The 20,089-nt window shown below is 45.0% G+C and overlaps 1 protein-coding gene across 1 annotated transcript; it reads left to right on the top strand.

Annotated features, from left to right (window-relative positions):
* The first annotated feature begins 16,280 nt into the window (after positions 1-16,280).
* On the top strand, positions 16,281-17,978 carry blcap (bladder cancer associated protein). Its single transcript, XM_070895091.1, has one exon. The coding sequence runs from the start codon at positions 16,517-16,519 to the stop codon at positions 16,778-16,780; it is 264 nt and encodes an 87-aa protein (XP_070751192.1). The 5' UTR covers positions 16,281-16,516; the 3' UTR covers positions 16,781-17,978.
* Positions 17,979-20,089: the final 2,111 nt, after the last annotated feature.

The raw sequence follows: 20,089 nt of genomic DNA, 5'->3' as shown, positions 1-20,089 counted from the left end.
TTTCTATGGACAAATTGGCATCTGAAACAACAGGTGTGTGCGCCTTGTCATATCTGAGAGTTTAGATTAGATATCTATCACAAATCCTTGACCATTCTGCCCCGTATGCCATTAGGAAGCCAGCAGGACCGGATCCTGGCAGAAACAGAGCGGATAACTGCGCCAGATGCCATAGAGCAAGCAGTTGTCGTTGGCAAAGCATCAACTTGCAAAGTGAATTTTTTTTTTAAATGCAAAGCTTCTTTGGCTGGAACGGCCAGGTCCGAGCTGTAACAGTAAGTTGCTGTTGTGAAATTCCGAGCTTCCTGCTAAAACAGACACCCCTGCAACATTGAGAGTGATATGGCCACCTATGCAACTGATCCTGATCTCTGGGATTTTGGAGGGGTGTCAGGGCCTCAACAGACTAGTGGTCAGAAGTCACATCTCACAGCATTTCCAGCAGAGAAGCAGAGCTCCAGAAATATTCGATCCACTTGGGGGTCATTTTGACTTCGGGTGATCATGTCAAATGACAATATCCGATCAGCCGTCCGTTATACATCTGTCCTGATTTTCAAAATCGGGAGAAATATATAAGGGGTGGGTGATCCAATATCAACCATTTTACACTATTGTCCAAAGTCAAAATTATGCCTACTGTCCTCGCTGCTGAAGAGGACATGAGTTATAGTAGATGCCATAATTTTGTATTGCATTAATAACTGTACCTAATATGTCAGTGGGGATGTTGCATTTTTTTCAAGGAGGCTTTGAGGATATCCTTGAAACGGTTTCTCTGCCCACCTAGGACGCGCCTGCCATGAAGTAGCTCGGAGTGGAGTGCTTGTTTTGGGAGTCTATTATTGGGCATGCGGACAATGTGGTCCGTCCCTCAGAGCTGATCGAGCGTGGTCAATGCCTCCACGCTGGGATGCTGGCCTGAGAGAGAATGTTGGTGCGCCTATCCTGCCAATGAATTTGCAGGATTTTGTGGAGGCAGCGTTGGTGGTACTTCTCCAGTGCTTTGAGGTGCCTGCTGTACAGAGTCCACGCCTCTGAAGCATATAGGAGGGTAGGTATCACTACTGCTCTGTAGACCATGAGCTTGGTGCCGGGTTTGAGATCCTGGTCTTCAAACACTCTCTGCATCAGACGACCTCAAAGCCTCCTTGAAAAAATGCAACATCCCCACCGACTCTTGAGGATCCCTGGCCCAAGTCCGCTCAAAGTGGAGGAGGAGCATCAGAGAAGGCGCCGAACACTTCGAGTCTCTTCGCCGGGAGCACACGGAAGCCAAGTACAAACAACGGAAGGAGCGCAGGACAAATCAAGCACCCCACCCACTTGTCCCTCCAACCACCATCTGCCCCACCTGTGACAGAGGCTGTAGATCCCGCATTGGTCTCATCAGTCACCTGAGAACTCATTTTAGTGTGGAAGCAAGTTATCCTCGACTCCGGGGGACTGACTAAGAAGAAGAGATATCTAATATGTAATACATATCGAAGAAAACACTAGAAAATATGTTGGGAAAGGCAGTCGAGGTGAGCGCTTCACAGTAATACTCCATCTCTACTGTTCTGAATTTCCTATTAACATAAAGACTTCAATTTTCCCCAGTGATTTGCGCCGTTTTTTGGGGCGTAAGTTAAAAAATTTAAGTTTCCCCAAGGAATGTGCATCAGCGTAACTCAGTTACGATTTTTTTAGGTTCGTTTTTTTTTGCATCATAACCTGATGTCTGCACCGGTTTTTGTCAATTATGTACGTTTGTCCCCCAAAAATTTCTCCGGCGTATGTGACCACTCCCGACAAACCTGTTGAGTTAAGAAAAAGCAACGCGCATTGAAAAATCGGTGCAGAAAGACGCCATTGTTTTTCAGCGCAGTTTTGGAGGGAGTCAAGAACATTTAAATATGCATAATACAGATTAAAATGTTTTACCTTCTATCACAGTAAATGGAAGTTTGATGGAATTCTGTAAATTTTAATTTTTTTTGAACTGACACGCCACTACCGAACGTCTGCAAACAGGGCTGGAGGGTCGGAGCGTCGACAGGCACAGGGGCTCGGGACTCAGCTGCAAATCAAGCCCGGGTGGGTGGGGGGCTGTGGAAGACATACAGAAGGCACCAGAAGCATGCACTATGCATCAAATGTAGCCGGTGGGGTTGGGCGGGGGACCGGTGGGGGGGGGGGTGTGTCCCGATCACTGCGTCTGCTCAGACCTGGGTGTGGTCCATACAGACCTTGTGGGGAGAGAGAACAAACAACCTTGTCCTGCCTGCCTGCCATTTTGAGCTCCTTGCAAAGGTAAAATTTAAGCATGGGGGCAATACTGACAATGCCATACCTCATGCAAGCCTTTTGCATGATGGTGCTGCAGGGGAGACAATTGATTCGACGTCATCGCACGAGGTACCTCAGAGCCCGTAGGGTGATGGGCAGGAGGCCTTACCCACGTCGGGTATATCGAGACAGATGTTTGTACCTGCACCTGAGTGATGCAGACTGTATCAGAAGGCTGCATTTCCACAAAGAATTTGTAACTGAGATCTGTGAGTTAGTAAAAGCAGACCTGCAACCTAGAAGCATCAGGAGGACTGCTTTGTCAGTTGAAGTGAAGGTTACAGCTGCACTTTTATGCTATGCATCTGGATCATTCCAGGCCACAACTGGGGATGTGTGCGCCATTTCTCAACATGTAACACATGTCTGCATTCGGCCGGTGACTGCTGCACTATATGCCTGGAGGAATGATTACATAAAGTTCCCCATTACCGTCCAGACAATGTGTGACAGGGCTGTGGGCTTTTCCAGGATTGCTGGCTTCCCAAAGGTAGGGGGCTGCATTGATTGTACCTACATCGCCTTGCGGGCACCTTTGGAGGATTTCGAGATATACAGGAACAGAAAAGGCTTCTACTCCATTAATGTGCAACTTGTGTGTGACAACATGCATCGCATCCTGTCAGTTGATGCGAGATACCCTGGGAGCACCCATGATGCGTTCATCTGATGCGACAGCGCTATATCTGCCATGTTTCAGCAGCAGCCCGAAGGGCAGAGCTGGCTACTGGGAGACAAAGGGTACGGCCTTGCCACCTGGCTCATGATGCCCCTACGCGTAACCCGGAGTGAAGCTGACCGGGAATACTACATGTCGCTCATTGCGAAGTGCAGCATAATAGAGAGGACCATTGGTATCTTGAAACAGCATTTCCGATGCCTGGACCACTCCAGAGGTTACTTGCAATACTCCCCTGAGATTGTCAGTCAGTTCACTTTTGTGTGCTGCTTCTGTATAACTTAGCCATCATGAGGCAGCAGCAGCTGATAGTTGAAGACCCACCTGAGGTGAGAGTGGCTGATGATAATGATGAGGAAGATGCAGATGACAAGGAGGAGGAGGAGGACGAGGACAAGGAAGCTATGCAACTACCTGAACCCGGAGCACGACGGCAGAGGAGGGCGGGCCCTTTCACGATTGCTCAAGCCTTGCGCCAGCAGCTCATCCATGAACGCTTTGCTGCCTGAAGGCTCAGCGGCAACTATTCCACATGGACCATGTTTACTGTTTGGACCTGTTCCGTAATGTTGTGTTATGTTAATGGAACAAATGATGGAAATGATTCTTCTTAAGTTCCAAAAGTTGTGTTAATAATGGAACAAATAATGCAAATGACTCAGTTATAATTTTAAATATATTTTATTCAAAAGTTTAACAAACATTTGTTTGTATATAACTTAACTTTAATAAACATATTATCGTATCAAACTTTAAAGTTTTCACGTAAGATCACTTACAAACTCTAAGATCACTTATAAACTCTGAGATCACTTACTAACTTTTAATAACTTGTAAATTTACATAACTTACAAAAAACTTTTAATTTGAGAACAGTTACAACAGTAAGAACAACAACAGCAGTAGCAAAGAAAGGCTGCACCCATCTCTCCTCCACCTTATTCCAAGACCGCCCACTGCGCTTGGTCTTGGTGACTCCACCCCTGCCCGCAGGCAGTGGTGCAGCGTTTCTCAGGTTGGTACTGACGTGGAGATTAAATAATTAACCTCGACACAGTCTGTTAGGAATCAAACACACGTAAGTTTATTTTACTTGCAAGGGAGAAAACAGACCGCAAGCCAGTTCCGACTGAATTCTCCGTGCCCGTTTCTCTACGAACAAAGAACACATGGGGTTTTTAATACAGTTACTAGGCCTGTAATGGCCGGACGTTCATTACATGAGACATACATTGATTTGAATGGTCAAAACCCGTGTCACTCAAAGCAAAGGTACGATACTGCCCACGCTTGTCCTCAGTACTTTCCCACAGCCCTCACTGTGTTCTCTGTGAGTGATAAAACACTTTGGAATGTTATCTTATCTCTCTTGCACCTTGCTATGAGTTATACCAGATGTGACCTTTGCTTTTCTAAGACCAGGTCCCTCACCCATCCTGTTATTGTAGGTGAATGGTGCCTATTTTGTCACTGCAACCCGGAGATAACGCACAGCTGTCCTGCTGCTTCAGCTGTGTAGAAGCTGTTGTTTCCCGGTCCTTTGCACGTTGACATTTAAACCTTTATCCATGTCTGACTATTGCCCCACTTCAGGTACCAAGCTTATTCTTGTGAATATCTCCGGTAATGCGCACTTCTTGATAGTGGGGGAAGGGGGTGGAGGGCAGCCGGTTATGTGGAAGACCTGGCTTGGGCCTCTTCAGAGGCTGGTCTGGGGCTTGGAGTGGAAGTGGCAGTTGATTCAGTCAATAGGGGTCTGGGCGTGTTCCCTTATTGCAGCAGCTAACTCCAACATTCCCTCCGTCATGTGCCCTGACAGTGTCTCAACTACCTCCAACATTCCCTCCCTCATGTTCACTGACAGTGTCTCACCTACCTGTGAAATGCCTTCCCTCATGTTGAGCAGAAGTATGTCAACTACCTGCAACATTCCCTCCCTCATGTTCACTGACAGCGCATCAGCTACCTGCGACATTCCCTCGCTCATGTGCACTGACATTGTTTCTGCTGACTGAGATATTCCCTCCCTCGTGTTCCCTGACAACGTTCCCATTTCTCGTGAGAGTGTTGTTAATTCTCCCAACAGTCCCGATACCTCATCACCCAACCCATTGATGGTGTCCAGGAGTGATCGGGTAAGGTCAATGCTCTCCACACTCATTGCCATCATGTGAACCACATCTGTTAGATCCTGCACCTCAGGAGAGCGCAGTCGAGCTCTCCTTCCCCTCCTCACCCTGGGTGTGGCTCACAGCATCCCACTGGGATCCGCAGCCTCGGACGGTGGGGCCCTGGGTGTGGCTCACAGCATCCCACTGGAATCCCCAGCCTTGGACGGTGGGAAACCATGGAATGTCCCACCAACTCAAACCACTGATCAGGAAAGAGGCTAGCACCTCAATGGGCAGCACCTGCACCTCCACCAAAGTGAGTACAAGAGATGGGAACTTCATCCATCCCCTCACCCCCACCATGCTCTTTGTCTGGAAGGTGGGATTGGAAGATGTTCTCCTCTTCCGGCTCGTCCTCATCTGAATCTTCTTCTGCATCATCAAGGTTGGCCTCAAGTTCTGCAAAATATAACAGAACAGACAAATGGTTAGCAGCAGAGGAGGGGGCAGGGTGGGTGGCATGAGCAGGCTCACACAGCGCAGGCAGCAGGCTGATTTGAAGGGCCACGATGAATGATAGCACATTGCATCAACCAAAGTGTAGCTGACGGAGACATTCCCATGAACCAAAGCATGGCTAGCCCACGCAGTAGTTAACATTTAGGAAAGCCAGACTGTGGAATTTGCAGGATTTACTCTCTCCCTCGAGTGTGGGCCCAGCTTGTGCAGTGGTGGTTGCTTTTCTCCAGGCAGGACCCATCAAAGCAGCGACCCTCTCTTCCAAGTGGGTGCAGATTTGCCAGGCCTCCTCCTGTTCGAATTCTTTCTCATTTGTTGTGTGCCACTTTCCTCTGCAAAGATGAAAATATAACTTTTTAGAGAGGGTGTCTTTCTGCTGGGTGGGACATATACAGCTGGTCACATTTACAATTGCAATTCCATTGAAAAATTAAAATATTATTTACACTAACTACTTGACCAAGGTCCTGCCACTTCTTTTTGCACTGGCCTCCAGACCTCGGGGTGGTCACCATTGCACAGTAATCTTGGTTCCAGCGTTTCTTCATTTCTTTGGATGTGACCTCTGCTGGTGTCCAGCTCCTGCCATCTGCCCTCAATCACAGTAACTAGTGCCTCCACTTCATCCTGTAAGAAATTCTTGGTCCTTGCGCCATGTTGTATCTTGTATTGCAGCTCCGATTTTTCCAATGATAATCAAAGTTCTCACAGCACTCAAAGTTCTCACACACACAACTGGCTCTTTAAAAATGGCCGATTGCAGACCGGGAGCTGTACTGCACATGCGCGCCCATAGCAATCACGTCAAAAAAAAGTCCTTTTTTTTGCGTATGCGCAGAAGGGGTGGCATCGTTTTTTTGGTGCAGACATTTGGCTCCACCCCGCCCCCCACCATCCCTGAGGCTACAGGACAGGCTGCGCAGCACCAATTTTGAAAAATAGAGCGGGGAAACTTGGAACATTTATTTTTGGAGCAGCTGTGGCCTAGAAAAACGGGCGTAACTCTGGCAATATGCCAAAAAACGGCTTTGGGCAAAATTGAGCCCAAAGAGTGACTTCTCTTTGTACACGTTTGCTTTAAAGGATGCTTTTCAGTTCACTATTGCGACCCAATCCCTTATTTAGGCAATAGCCTCTGTCTCTTTTTCAAAAAACATGGAAAATCCATACACCAAAAATGTATTCAAAATGATTGTTTCAATCTACATAAAGCTACCTTTTTGAATTTTTACAGTCCATCTTTTGGAAGTGATGGGGCCAATAAAATAGCTCACTTTACCATCATGATAAAACGAGGGAAATTATGGCTGGTCCCTAGCAAGACCTAACCTACAGGCAAAAATAAACAGAGTGAGACATCTCGTAATTTCAGTAATGTGCCACCATTACAGGGGGAAAAAATTGTTCCATCTGGCAGTTCTGTTCGTTTGTGCGCTGGGCTAAACGTGTCAATTTGATACCCTGCTGTCTTTACGCATGAATTGTCCATCATTATAGAGCTTGTTGGAGCAAGCTAAACTGTCACATTTTAATTTTGAGAAATATTGTCAACAAACACAGAATGTCACGGCTGCATTTTATGACAAGGATGTTACAATTACTGTAGATGCAAAAATGGATGCAAAATAAAGTAAATTTAAAAGGCTGCCATTAAGATTTAGAATGATTCACATGTCCTTGCATTTCCATGCGCAATTTAATACAAACATGTAGATTTGGATACTAACATTTTGGAAAGCACATTGATTCTGAAACAAACCAAAAAAGGTCCTTAATACAGCAATATAATCACCAAGATTTCATTCCAATCCGACCATCAAGGAAATGAATGAACAAATATGATCGCAACCTGGTTTGGTTCTGACATTCTGCATCACCCCAACTTCCAGCTAAATGTACCTCCTCAACACCCGTTGTTTTCTACACATCAGCCAATTTTGCATCCAGACCCAAGATTTACCCTGAATCCCACAGCTTTGGATTTAATGAATACTTTCTTTTTCTGTCTCTTTCTTCAGCACGCACGCACAGCATTTGTCCGCAGCAGGTGGAAATCTCCAGCGTCCAGAAATCCTCAGGACCCGAGGCCCTGGTAACATTTCCAACTCAAGCGCCTAGAGATTCGATGCTGCAATGCCTGCCGTTAAGGCAGGTTTCGTAGAAGAAATGGTGGCTGCCTCACTTCCCTGTGCTTCCAGCACGGCCGCCATTTTGGTATGGGCCATAGTGCAGCCATTGACAGTGCTGGCCTCTAAAATTTGATAAGATTGTGATGTCAATCGGCATGCAACTCCTGATTATACACCGCGACTGCTAAATTGGACGTTCTCACTCTCCATTAGGCTGTGTCATAACGACGCACAGAAAAGCGTGCGTGAAGCAGCCCTGCAGAGATACTTTCAGCGCTTCTTAAAGGGACTCACACATCTTTCAGGTAAGTTTAGATGTCAGATTTTACACTTTTAAAAATATTTTATGTAGGTAGTGGCTTGGTGCAATATATTTAACGCTGCATTTTATGACAAGGATGTTACAATTACTGTAGATGCAAAATAAAGTAAATTTAAAAGGCTGCCGTTAAGATTTAGAATGATTCACATGTCATTGCATTTCTATGCGCAATATGTGGATTTGTATACCAACATTTTGGAAAGCACATTGATTCTGAAACAGGCCAAAAAAGGTCCTTAACAAAGCAAAATATTGCCTCAGCTCATCCGCTGCTGCAGCCCTCATTCATGCCTTTGAAACCTCTAGACTTGACTATTCCAATGCACTCCTGGCTGGCCTCCCACATTCTACCCTATGTAAACTAGAGGTTATCCAAAACTCGGCTGCCCGTGTCCTAACTTGCACTAAGTCCTGCACACGCATCATCCCTGTGCTCGCTGACTTACATTGGCCTCCGGTTAAGCAACACCTTAATTTCAAAATTCTCATCCTTGTTTTCAAATCCCTCCATCTCTGTAATCTCCACCAGCCCCACAACGCCCCCCCCCCCCCCCTCTCGAGATGTCTGCTCTCCTTTAATTCTGCCCTCTTGAGCATCCCTGATTATAATCGTTCAACCTTTGTTGGCCGTGTCTTCTGTTGCCTAGGCCCCAAGCTCTGGAACTCCATCCCTAAACCTCTCTGCCTCTCTACCTCTTTCCTCCTTCAAGACGCTCCATAAAACATACCTCTTTGACCAAGCTTTTGGTCAACTGTGCTCATTTCTACTTGTGCGGCTTGGTGTCAAATTCTTTATCTCATAATACTATTGTGAAGCGCCTTGGGATGTATTACTACATTAAAGGCACTATATAAATACAAGTTGTTGTTGTTGTTAAAAAAATTGCTAATGTTTGCAGGGAGTGCTGCTGGACGCTTGCAAGGCTTTGGATGGTAAAGGATGGCCTCTGACCTGCTGCGTATTTTCAGCATTTTTGGCTTTTATTTCAGATTTCAAGCATCTGCAGTATTTGGCCTCTGAGTAGACCACTTGCAAACAGTACTGGGGGCACAGGGAGATGGAGCAGTGGCAGCAAAGGGGTCAAACCGTTCACAAAGGAAAGAGGAAGAAGAAGAGGAAGATGCAGAAGAGAAGGAAGGATGCAACTCAGACAACTCCTTTCTCATAGAATTGTTACAGCACAGAAGGCGGCCATTCAGCCCATCAAGCCCATGCCGAGTCTCAGCTAGTCCCACTCCCCTGCCCTCCCCCTCCCATTTTAGAAGGCAGTTCTCCTTTAAGGGCTGGACACTGCTTTCAAAAATGACAGGCTAGCTTTCAGAAAAAGCTGCCTTGCTCCAAGGATGCTACAGCCACGCTACATTGGACCTCCTGCTGAGACTACTGCCCGAAACAGCATGTTAAACGGTAGGTTTTGCGCTCATTTAAATCAGCAGGCAGCACCAAAGTACCTACACTCTTTTTGTGGGTGGTCATTAATCTCGGCCCACGGTGGCACTGGCCGTTTCCCAGCCGAATAGAATTTCTGGGCCTTCGCCCCAGACAGAAACTGAGGGGATGTGCTGCACTGATGGGTGAAGACCCCAATCATGGATGTGCATACACAGTAATATATATCGAATTGGGACCCAGATGAAGCGGATAGATGAGTTGCCTTGCATGCTAAGCGCTTGGCCACCAGATCTCATTACAACAGTGACTAGACTTCTAAAGTACTTAATTGGCTGGAAAGCACTTTGGGACGACCTGAGATTGTGAAAGGCGCTTTCTAAATGCAAGTCTTTCTTTTTTCTTTTATCTCACAGCCTCAAATTCATTCAAACTGACATGGCAGTCGTGACACCATGGTCAGTCAGTGGCTGTGCCTTCCCAAGTGTCGAGGTTCATTATTCAAGATTTTAAAGTGGCCTTTAAAGTACCTTGATAGCGTTTAATCTGCCCACCTGTGTTACTATATCCAGACTACAGCTGGCTGTAGAAAATGGCTTTGGGAATTCTACAATCAGTCATGTGAACAATGCATCACGCGGTATCCACCAGTACGCTCGCAGCCTTCCGCGAGAAGTGGACGCCGGAGGGACTGGAGTGCATCATCACCCCCGGCAACCAAATTTTAATTTGATTGGTTTAATGTCCAAAGTTTAATTTGTGAATTTGTCAGTTCTAGTGCCCCCTTTTAAAGGAAACACTTGATTTATAGTTTTACTTAAAATAGTTGTGAACGATGTGTGCAGGTCAGGGCAACACGATCTTTTTGATTGTGGCCTCGATTCTAATTATATTGCAGCGCTAGAGGACATCAGTGTTCGGCGCCGGCCAGTTGATGCCAGCGATAAGTCACAGAGAGGGCAAAGGGGAATGGACACATTTCTTGACGAGACGGCAGCAGCAGATGCATGATTCCAACCCATATTGTAGTATGGCGAGAACAGCCTTGTACAGAAGTTTTGTTGGCAGACTAACCCCACGTTTCTGTCAGAGTCTCTGCTCAGAGTTTGCCAAAGGCGGAGTTTGGCCCTGCTATCCGGTGACATCATCGTCGATTGTGCAGTTCTGCAAAAGAACGCTGCCCAGGGAGCAGAACTTGACTGTGACTTTTAAGTGGTACATTTTTAATTGTAACCACAGGACGGGGGGGATGGTGAGGGGGTGACTGGATGACCAGATATGGGTTGGCCCGTAGTTTGTCATTTTTTTTTTAAACTGAAGTCAAGGCAATAGCTTTCTATGTCAGTAGCTTATAAGCTTATCACTTCTTGTGAACACAGGAGAAAATGTCAGTAGTTGAGAGTAAAACTATAAAGTTTATTGTAAGACCAGTGTCAAATTAACCCATGTACGCCTTGATTTATTTCACTGATAGACTGGCCAAAAGCAAGTATTAATCGACCCACAATATGGTGGAACGTTTTTTTTTTCATTCATGAGGAGGGTTTGAAGTGAAATGAAGAGAGATTTGACTATAACTGTTACTTGGTATGTTGACTTATTGTCTGCAAAATAAAGTAGCTCATTTATATCTGTCCTTGGCTCACTAAAATGTTATCAGTCCGCCTACCACATAAATGGAGAAGCACACATGCAAAAGGCACGATATCCAGTTCAGATCACAAACGGGTCCTGTTACACCTCTGGCTTATGTTGTCATATAATTATAGATCGGGTAATGTGGGTGACCTCCCAAATGTGACAGATGCAGAGCCCACTTATGGAAGTGGCCAGTGCCCTGAACCCGAGAGAATATCTAAATTAGGCCTGAAATGTGTTACATAGGCCTATAGCCAAGCGGTATCACTGCCTGGTAATTGAGCAGACAGTGGCCAGATAGTAGAATAGAGGTTCGCATGCACAGATCATGCAACAGAGGCTAGGTCTGTGCTTGGGTAGCATAGCAGCAGCAGTACAGGTTGAGTTCATACAAAATTCTTACAGGGCTTGACAGAGTAGATATAGGGAGGATGTTTTCTCTGGCTGGGGAATCTAGAACCAAGGGTCACAGTCTCAGAATAAGGGTTCAGCCATTTAGGACTGAGATGAGGAGAAATTTCTTCAAAGGGTGGTGAATCTTTGGAATTCTCTACCCCAGAGGGCTGTGGAGGCTCAGTCATTGAGTATATTCAAGACAGAGAGTGATAGATTTTTGGATATTAGGAGAATCAAGGGATATGGGGTTAGTGCAGGAAAGTGGAGTTGAGGTTGTCAATTAGCCATGATCTTATTGAATGGCAGAGCAGGCTCAAGGGGAAGGGGCTGAATGGCCTACTCCTACTTCTTATGTTCAGTGTCTTTATCCAGGACTGTCCAAGGAGCTAAAGCCCACAGTGTTGGTGTCGCCTGGGAGGGAGCCAGCCACCACTTCTAAAGAAGCTGAAACTCCCACCTGATCCACCTTTGATCCAGAGCCTCGGCAATCAAATAAGGAGCTATCAGTTTAATCATGTGCTTACCAGTGGCCAATTAGATTATCAGAAAATGACACAAGCAGACTGGCCATGTTATTACTAACGCTGAAAAGCATCAGGAACAGTTAAGAAGTCACAAGGTATAGAATTTTAAATTAATTTGTTAAGTTTCCTTTAAACTTTTTTAAGTTAGTCTTTATTGGTTGTGCCCCTTTAAAAAGGGGGCACATGCTTGACTTTAAATTAGCAATTGCCAGCACAAAGAAGAGTAAGAAGTCCCAAATTTATGTTGGCCAATGGTATTGCTGAAATTGGACACACACATATAGCGATGGAAAGATTTTGCAGGGCTGGTGTGATTCGGCTAGTCAACGGAAATCCAATTTTCTGGACTCACAATCTTAAGTGAAACAAGCCTTACAATCAGATACTTGGTGTAACTGAGGTATTATCAAATCTGTTGGTGTAAATGACAAATTGCTGGATGCTGGTTTGACCAGATAATGATGTAACCAGAATGCTATGTCTTAATAATATATTAGTGGATGTATGTCACCATTATTCACAAGCATCTCAGGCACAATTATGAGGTTTTTTGTCATGAGTGAACTGAACCAAGTTATCAGTAACCGCTGGTCTGATACCATTTAACATTTGCTTAGGTTTACATGTCGTCATGCTTCTGAATTGGATACTAGGTTATCTGTTGACACAGGACTAATTCAGATTACTGATAGTGGCTGGTCCATTAGCCTGCTGAAGATGTTCCAAGTTGGGACCAGCTGCTGCCTCATATTCTTTAATTTCATGATTTATTTACTTATGGTACTGCCTTTGCATCAATGCCAAGTGGTTTCAAATGCATTTTTCATGAGCAATCCGGCTCTTGGCCATGAGGCTTCACGCTAGTTGCTGTGTAACTATATCTCAGTGCAAGGCCGAGTTTAACTAGTTCCCCAGCCAACCACTGGGCGGGCCCAGGAAAACATTTGAACTTTAAATTTTAATGCTTGTAGATGCGACACTGCCCTGCCCATACACTCCACGTGTTAACAATTAATCAGCTGTGAGTGGAGCTGGCAGCATAACTCAGGCCTCAAGGCTGCAAATTGTAATCTACAGGTACCCAGTATCAAACACCTCGTTCTCCCATGGTTTAACATTTTCACCCAGACTTCTCACACCATGCCAGAATATGCAAGTGAACCCATCACATTTTTGCGATAGAGGACTGAGTCCAAAATTGAGCAAGGAACAAGTGCTATTCGTGTAAATTCCTTAGAATCACAGAATTTTAACACCATAGAAGGAAACATGCCTGAAAGACTTTCTGAAAGAGCTTAGTAACATTTTCCCGTACTTTCCTCACTCACTTTAACATTTTTTTTTCAAATATTGATCCACTTTTGAAAGCTATTATGGATTCCACCACTGTCCCGGCAACGCTCTTCATGACAACAAATTCTCCTAACTTCTTTGGGCAACGATCTTAAATTGATATCCTTCAATTACACAGACCAAATAATAGAATTTTTCCTGATTTATCTTATTACATAGGATTATATAAGATATACGGCACAGAAACAGGCCATTCGGCCCACCCAGTCCATGCCAGAGTTTATGCTCCACTCGAGCCCTCCTCATAATTTTGAACACCTTTGTAATCTTAACGGGTAATATTTTCACAGAATAACAATTAATTTTTATAAAACAGACCTTTGTTATGTGGTCAATCTTCTTAGAAATTTTCCAGACAGCCTTTTCAGAGCTGAAATTGGGTGACTGTTATTGGAAGAGCTGCAGGCCCTTAGCCAGTCAGTCTGCTGCTAATAAATTTTTTCTGTACCAGAAATGGCAAGTTTTTTTAACATCAGCAGGGTAAATCGCAGTGACAATTTGCATTTCAATAGCCCAGCACCTATCCAGTGTCTGTGCATTTGATCCTCCTTAATGCAACAATGTAAACGTATATACCTGTATTCTATTTACATTACAGAACCAATTGCATTTGAAGTGGTTCTGCAATTTGCTCCAGCATGCTCAAATCTGCCCCACTTACATCACAGATGCATCAAACCAATTTCTTCTTGGGAATTTTATCATACAATATCTGTAAACATTTATTTTGATTATAATGTGGAACCACTAAAATGTGCAGTTTTCCCAACATAATCAAATATTTGTAATTGTTACTTTGTGATACTAAATATTATTGCAATCATCAGTCAATTTTACAATAACTTACATTTATATAGCACCTTTAATGTAGAAAAACATCCCAAGGCGCTTCACAGAAGCATAATCAGTCAAAATTTGACACCAAATTGACAGAGAAGGACGTATCAGGGACACCCTACATTGCTCCAGAAAGAGGAGATCTTGTCTTTCTAATTTAATTGCTTTGTTTGGAAGAAGTCACCAAGATAATGGTTACCAAAACCTGGCCGATATTTTCAAAAAGCTTTTGATAAGGTACCACACAAGAGGCTTCTCTACAAGATTGAAGCCTCGGGTATTAATGGCAATCTATTGTGCTGGGTTGAGAACTGGCTGATTGCCCGTCGGCAGAAAGTGGTTGCTAATGGATTTGGATCTGCTTGGAGATGGTATCCGCAGGGATTGCTGTTAGGATGGTTGCTATTTACTATTTTCATTAATGATCTAGGTGTGGTGTTAAGGGAATGATCTGCAAGTTTGCAGATGATAGTAAGATATGTGCCGAGAGTCAAGACTATTGGCGATGCTCAACTACAAGCAGATCTAGATGCATTGGGAGATTGAGCTGGGTCTCTACTCTGTAGAGAAGTGCAGACTTGGTCATGATTTGATCAAGATTTATAATATGATGAAGTGATTTGACTTGGGTAAGATCGTAATTTGAGTTATGTTTGTTTTGCCGATAGTTATTTCATATTGCGATGCTATAATTGCTGTTAAATTAAAGAGAGGAAAATTGGGTTGGGTTCATCCTCCTGATGGCTATCCAGGGACCCCGGAGCGAGCCTTTGGCTCGGTGGTAGCATCCCTGCTTCTGAGTCAGAAAGTGTGGAGTTCAAACCCCACTCTAGCTATAGTGGAGACTGGAGCACTGGCTCTGAATTCTAGGTTGACATCCAGTGGGATACTTGCGTCCAGTGGGTGTGGGTGTGGGTGCGGGTGCTCTCCCCCACCACCAATCGTTGTGGGAGCCCATAAAACCCTCCCGCCGTCTAGAACTAATAGGTTGGTATAAAGATGGAAGGTGTGTTTACGTAGCCAGTCAGACTATTAATCAGCCTGCAAATTCTTCCACTACTTCATACTGTTCCCCAAGGGAAGAGTGAGAAGATACAAAATGATGATGACCCCTTCAGGAAATCTGGTGAAGGGTTGACAACAACACCAACACATTAGCTGCCAAAGCTGACACGTGATGAATGGGCATTTTGAGCGAGGTCTTCAATTAGGCAGTCCCTCGGAGTCGAGGATGACTTGTTTGTGCGAGGCACCACAGAGCAAACTGGATCCAGCCAGGAGAGAGGAAACTCGGGAAAGATTAATAGACACTGGCTGCACTTCTCTCTTCAATTTTCCCCATCCACCTCCGGCTCTGTTACCTATGGCACCCCCAGTCCAACCCCATTACACTTCCCCCTCCCCTGTCCCAACCCCATTACACTCCTCTTTCCCCCATCCCACCCCATTACACTTCCCCCTCCCCTGTCCCAACCCCATTACAATCCTCTTTCCCCCATCCCACCCCATTACACTCCCCTTTTCCCCATCCCATTACACTCCCCTTTTCCCCATCCCATTACACTCCCCTTTTCCCCATCCCATTACACTCCCCTTTTCCCCATCCCATTACACTACACTCCCCCTCCCATCCCATTACACGTCCTCTCCCCACTCGCCCCCGCCCCCCCCCCCTTTACACTCCCCCAGCAGCCCCACCGTTTCCCAGGTTACGCCCCCGCCCCCTCTCTCTCCGCGACCAGCAGCGAGGCCCCTCCCCCTCTGCCCAGCAGCTCACCAGCGTCCGCCCGAATCAAAACCAAAACCGTCGACGTGTCGGTTTTTGAAGCACAATTTTATATATATATATATATATTTTTTTTTTAATTGTAAAATATTAGAACCAAAACGAAAGAAAATTTGAGGCGGCTGCGTGTGTGTAAATATACCCTTTGTGTGTGTGTGTGTGTGTGTGTGTGAGAGACAGGGCAGCAGGAGATGTGTGTGGCCGCCTGGGTCCTGCGGTATAAATGCGGCTGCGCAGGCGGCGGGGGCGGGGCTCGGGAGGAGAGCGTGGGGAGGGGGGGGGAGTTGTCGTGTGCCCAGCACAGGCCGGCCTGAGGGCTCCACCGCGCTCGCGCAACACGTAGGCCTCCATCACAACAGCGGCTTGTCAGCGGGCTACGTGTGAGGGGCGATACAAAGGAAAGAAGCTGAGGGTGATTTTTGTTCCTGACTGTGTTGTGTGTGTGTGTGTGTGTGAGGGAGGGAAGGAGGGGGACCGGCTCGGCCCCCGGCACAACCCGCCATGTACTGTCTCCAGTGGCTGCTGCCCGTCCTGCTCATCCCCAAGCCGCTCAACCCGGCCCTGTGGTTCAACCACTCCATGTTCATGGGCTTCTACCTACTGAGCTTCCTGCTGGAGAGGAAGCCCTGCACCATCTGCGCCCTGGTCTTCCTGGCCGCCCTCTTTCTCATCTGCTACAGCTGCTGGGGCAACTGCTTCCTCTACCACTGCGGCGGCGCCCCGCTCCCCGCCTCGGCTCACGACCCCAGCATCGTGGGCACCTAATAACCCCCGACACACACACAAACCCAAACCCACCCGGCGTTGGATTCGGACAATCTTGGGTCAACTCGTCTGCCATGGTGTGTCTCCTTTTTAAAAGAAAACGATTTTCATCTTCCCTGGTCTCTTCCTCCATCCAGTGGCGATTGCTGCAGTCAAGTGGACGGCGATGATCGATCTCCCGCTCTCTCTGACTCTTTTCTAATTCGAAGAGGATCCTTTTCTTTCCCCTCCCTGCAAGCTTGCAGCCAAACTGCTGGTGGACATGGGATTTCGTCTGCGGGGATTCAACTTCCATTGCAAAGGATAACCGTGCGGCTGTGGAGCTAGAATGTTGCATGGATTTTTATATTTAGAGCCTGCGGCTGCGTATGATTCCAGGAACTAAATTCAGTATTTCCACTTTTTGTGTTCGTTCTCTCTCTCTCTCTCTCTCTCTCTTTCCAAGCCCTCAGAAGAAGTGGCCTTTTCTTGCAGCCCCCTGTATAGTGGAAGCGTTTGCTATCGGTTTTGAAATTTTAAGTCGTAAATAATGAACCTCTGTAAAAGAGACCTGTTGTTTATCACCTGTCTTCTCAAGTTCTTAAGGATGACTTAGAAAATATCTTATGGCTAATGATGTGTATGACTTCATTCAATGGGAGGTCTTAGTGTTTAGTTGTTAATTTAGGGCATCATACCCATGTACTTTTTTTGGTGTTCATTTGTTTCCTGGTCTTTCTATGAGAAGGATGCTATTTTTGCACAATTTTGTTAGCTAAAATAGTATCGCTTTTGTGTTTAAAAATGCAGGGATTTTAGTGTAGGTTGTGATTAAATATGCAAATGTTTCACAGTTTACATATCCAGTTTATTTTTGCATAGTGGGTTTGAGATTTTACAAAAGACTTAAGTATTGATCAGATAATACAAATACTGTTGGCAATACAGGTATTAGACCTTTAGTTGATCTCTTTGTGCCAGCACAAAGCCCTTTACTTGTTAATTGTTTTCTCTTTCATGGTTATAGATCAAAACAAACTACAGGATAAAAGATCTGTTCAGTTGTGATATATCCACTTCACTCTTTGTTGATCATGTTTGAACCCACTAGTGCACTTCCATTTGCGTCTGTGATGTGCAAGCGTGTTGCATGATGCAGTCTATAGCACCAAATGTTTTTAAAGTGAGCTTCAGAAAATAAAACGGGTTTACAGCATTATTTGAATGGTTTCTTTTCTGATTTATGAGTAATTTGAAAGTAATGATCGATATATAGTATGTACTGCCTTCAATTTTATTTAGGTTAGACTATATCCTTCAACGGTATGGTTTTTGGGAAATTCAGCTGACTAATTATTAAACCTAGTAACCATGTACCCTGTGGTTAGAAAGTGACCCATTTTGTGCAACCATTTTTTTTTATTCCTCTGATGGGACTGTCTATTAAATGATGATCTGAGTTTCTAAATTAGGTTGCATAGTTTCTGATTTGAGCTGAAATCTGTTTGATATGAGATTTAGTGGGTTGCTTTTTTCCAATTTCATCCCCCCAACCCCCAACCACCTTTGTTCCAAAGTCACCATTCTTTCTGTGAACTTAGACAATGAAAGTTGGCAGTCTAATCCTGCACTGGAGAGCCATCAAAACCAAGCTTGTCCTGGTGCAATATTCATGTACATGTACTTTCCCACTGGGCATGCTGGCAATGATCGCTCGAGCAGTATGATTTGGATTAGAGGGAAAATGAAGCAGAGTAGCACCCATAATTTCTCCATCTGAAGTCTTGCAACTCAGCAAATGAACTAGATACTTCTGGATCACATGTTTAACAATTGTGTTTGTGGTTTTTGGATTTTTTTGACACGCCAAGGCTAGTTTTTGTTTTAATGCCTTGAATTAGAAATGCTGGACTTCTAGATTAAATCAAAGGTTCTGTTTGAAATCTCTTTTTTTTTATGTAGAATTTTTTTCCAGATTTGCAACATGGCTGAACTCAGTTGTATCTTTTTTTTAATAATTGGGGTATGTGTTTAAATTTAGCAAACCTTGATCAAGAGAACTTTTTCACATTTCAATCAGTAACTTGAAAATGGCTAGTCCTTCAAGGGGAACAGCTAGGATAGCATATCTTCACAATATATACATGCCTAAATGTTCCTGTTCAGCCCAGTTTACCAATCCCATACCATGAAAAACATCAGAGCAAGCTTAATCCTGATGCTAATCACAACCACTAGAAATTCAATTATGAATTTCCATTATTCCAAATGTCTGATTAGAGGAGGAATGATTGACACTTTCTAAGTTACACAAAGCAATGGCTGCTGTGATTGAAAAAAAATTATATATATTTTGCATTGGGAGAAATTCAAATCACAGCCACCTGTTTTTTTTCCCAGTGAAAAGCCTCTGAATCATGCCAGAAATGCAACGGCCACCATATACGGTGACTTTTGGTTGTCCAGGATGCTCGCCAGAAATAGGCAGTGGGCTCCTTAAAAATGCAAATCCGGGGTCCTATGTCCCAAATGCAGCAATTGATTACAAATGGACTGAGCTTGCGGTCTGTATGCTCTGCCTCGTTGTACCTGATTGAGCAGCTTAGCTAGCAGTCCTTAAAGGGACTGCTGAAGGCCGCACAAATTTTTAATTTTTATTTGTGGTCCCAGGAGAAGCAGCTGTGCACCTCCTGTTGGCCATGGCTCAGTGGTTTAGATTTAGCAATCTCTCCTGAGTCTAAAGGTTGAGGGTTTAAGTTCCACTCCAGAGACTTGAGCACGTAATCTAGGCTGACACGCCAATGCAGTAGTGTAGAGATTGCGGCACTGCTAGAGGTGCTGTCTTTCAGATGGAATGCCTGCCCTCTTCAGGTGGATGTCAAAGATCCCATGGCATTATTTGAAGAGGAGCAGTGGAATTCTGCCTAGTGTCCAATATTTATATCTCAAGCAATATCATCAGAACAGATTATCTGGTCATTATCACATTGAAGTTTGTGGGATCTTGCTGTGTGCAAATTGGCTGCTGCGTTTCTCTACAATAGTGACTACACTTATTTGGTTGATAAGGGCTTTGGGTTGGCCTGGAGCTAGATAAATGCAAGTCTTTTTCTTTCTTTTCTTGAGCCCATTAACAACAATTGCGGCCCGCTGCTAGTGGATTTGGGGTCTTCCCGGAATCGATTCCACACCCTCGTCCCTTCAGATCCAACTTGCCAACCAGCTTACTGTAGGAACTACCCTCACCGGCCAGTGAGCTGCAGTGGTACCTGCAGCTTGTCGGAAGCATCTAAATGAGGCACAAACCCGAATTTGGCACGAGGTGCCATC

The sequence above is a fragment of the Pristiophorus japonicus genome, chromosome 12, assembly GCF_044704955.1.
Source record: "Pristiophorus japonicus isolate sPriJap1 chromosome 12, sPriJap1.hap1, whole genome shotgun sequence".
NCBI lineage: Eukaryota > Metazoa > Chordata > Chondrichthyes > Pristiophoridae > Pristiophorus > Pristiophorus japonicus.
Note: the sequence above shows the minus strand (reverse complement) of the source record. Positions and strands in the feature narration are given on the sequence as shown.

What these genes read in the sequence shown, in the direction of transcription:
- blcap (XM_070895091.1), top strand. Translation starts at nt 16,517, where the DNA reads ATGTACTGTCTCCAGTGGCTGCTGCCCGTCCTGCTCATCCCCAAGCCG.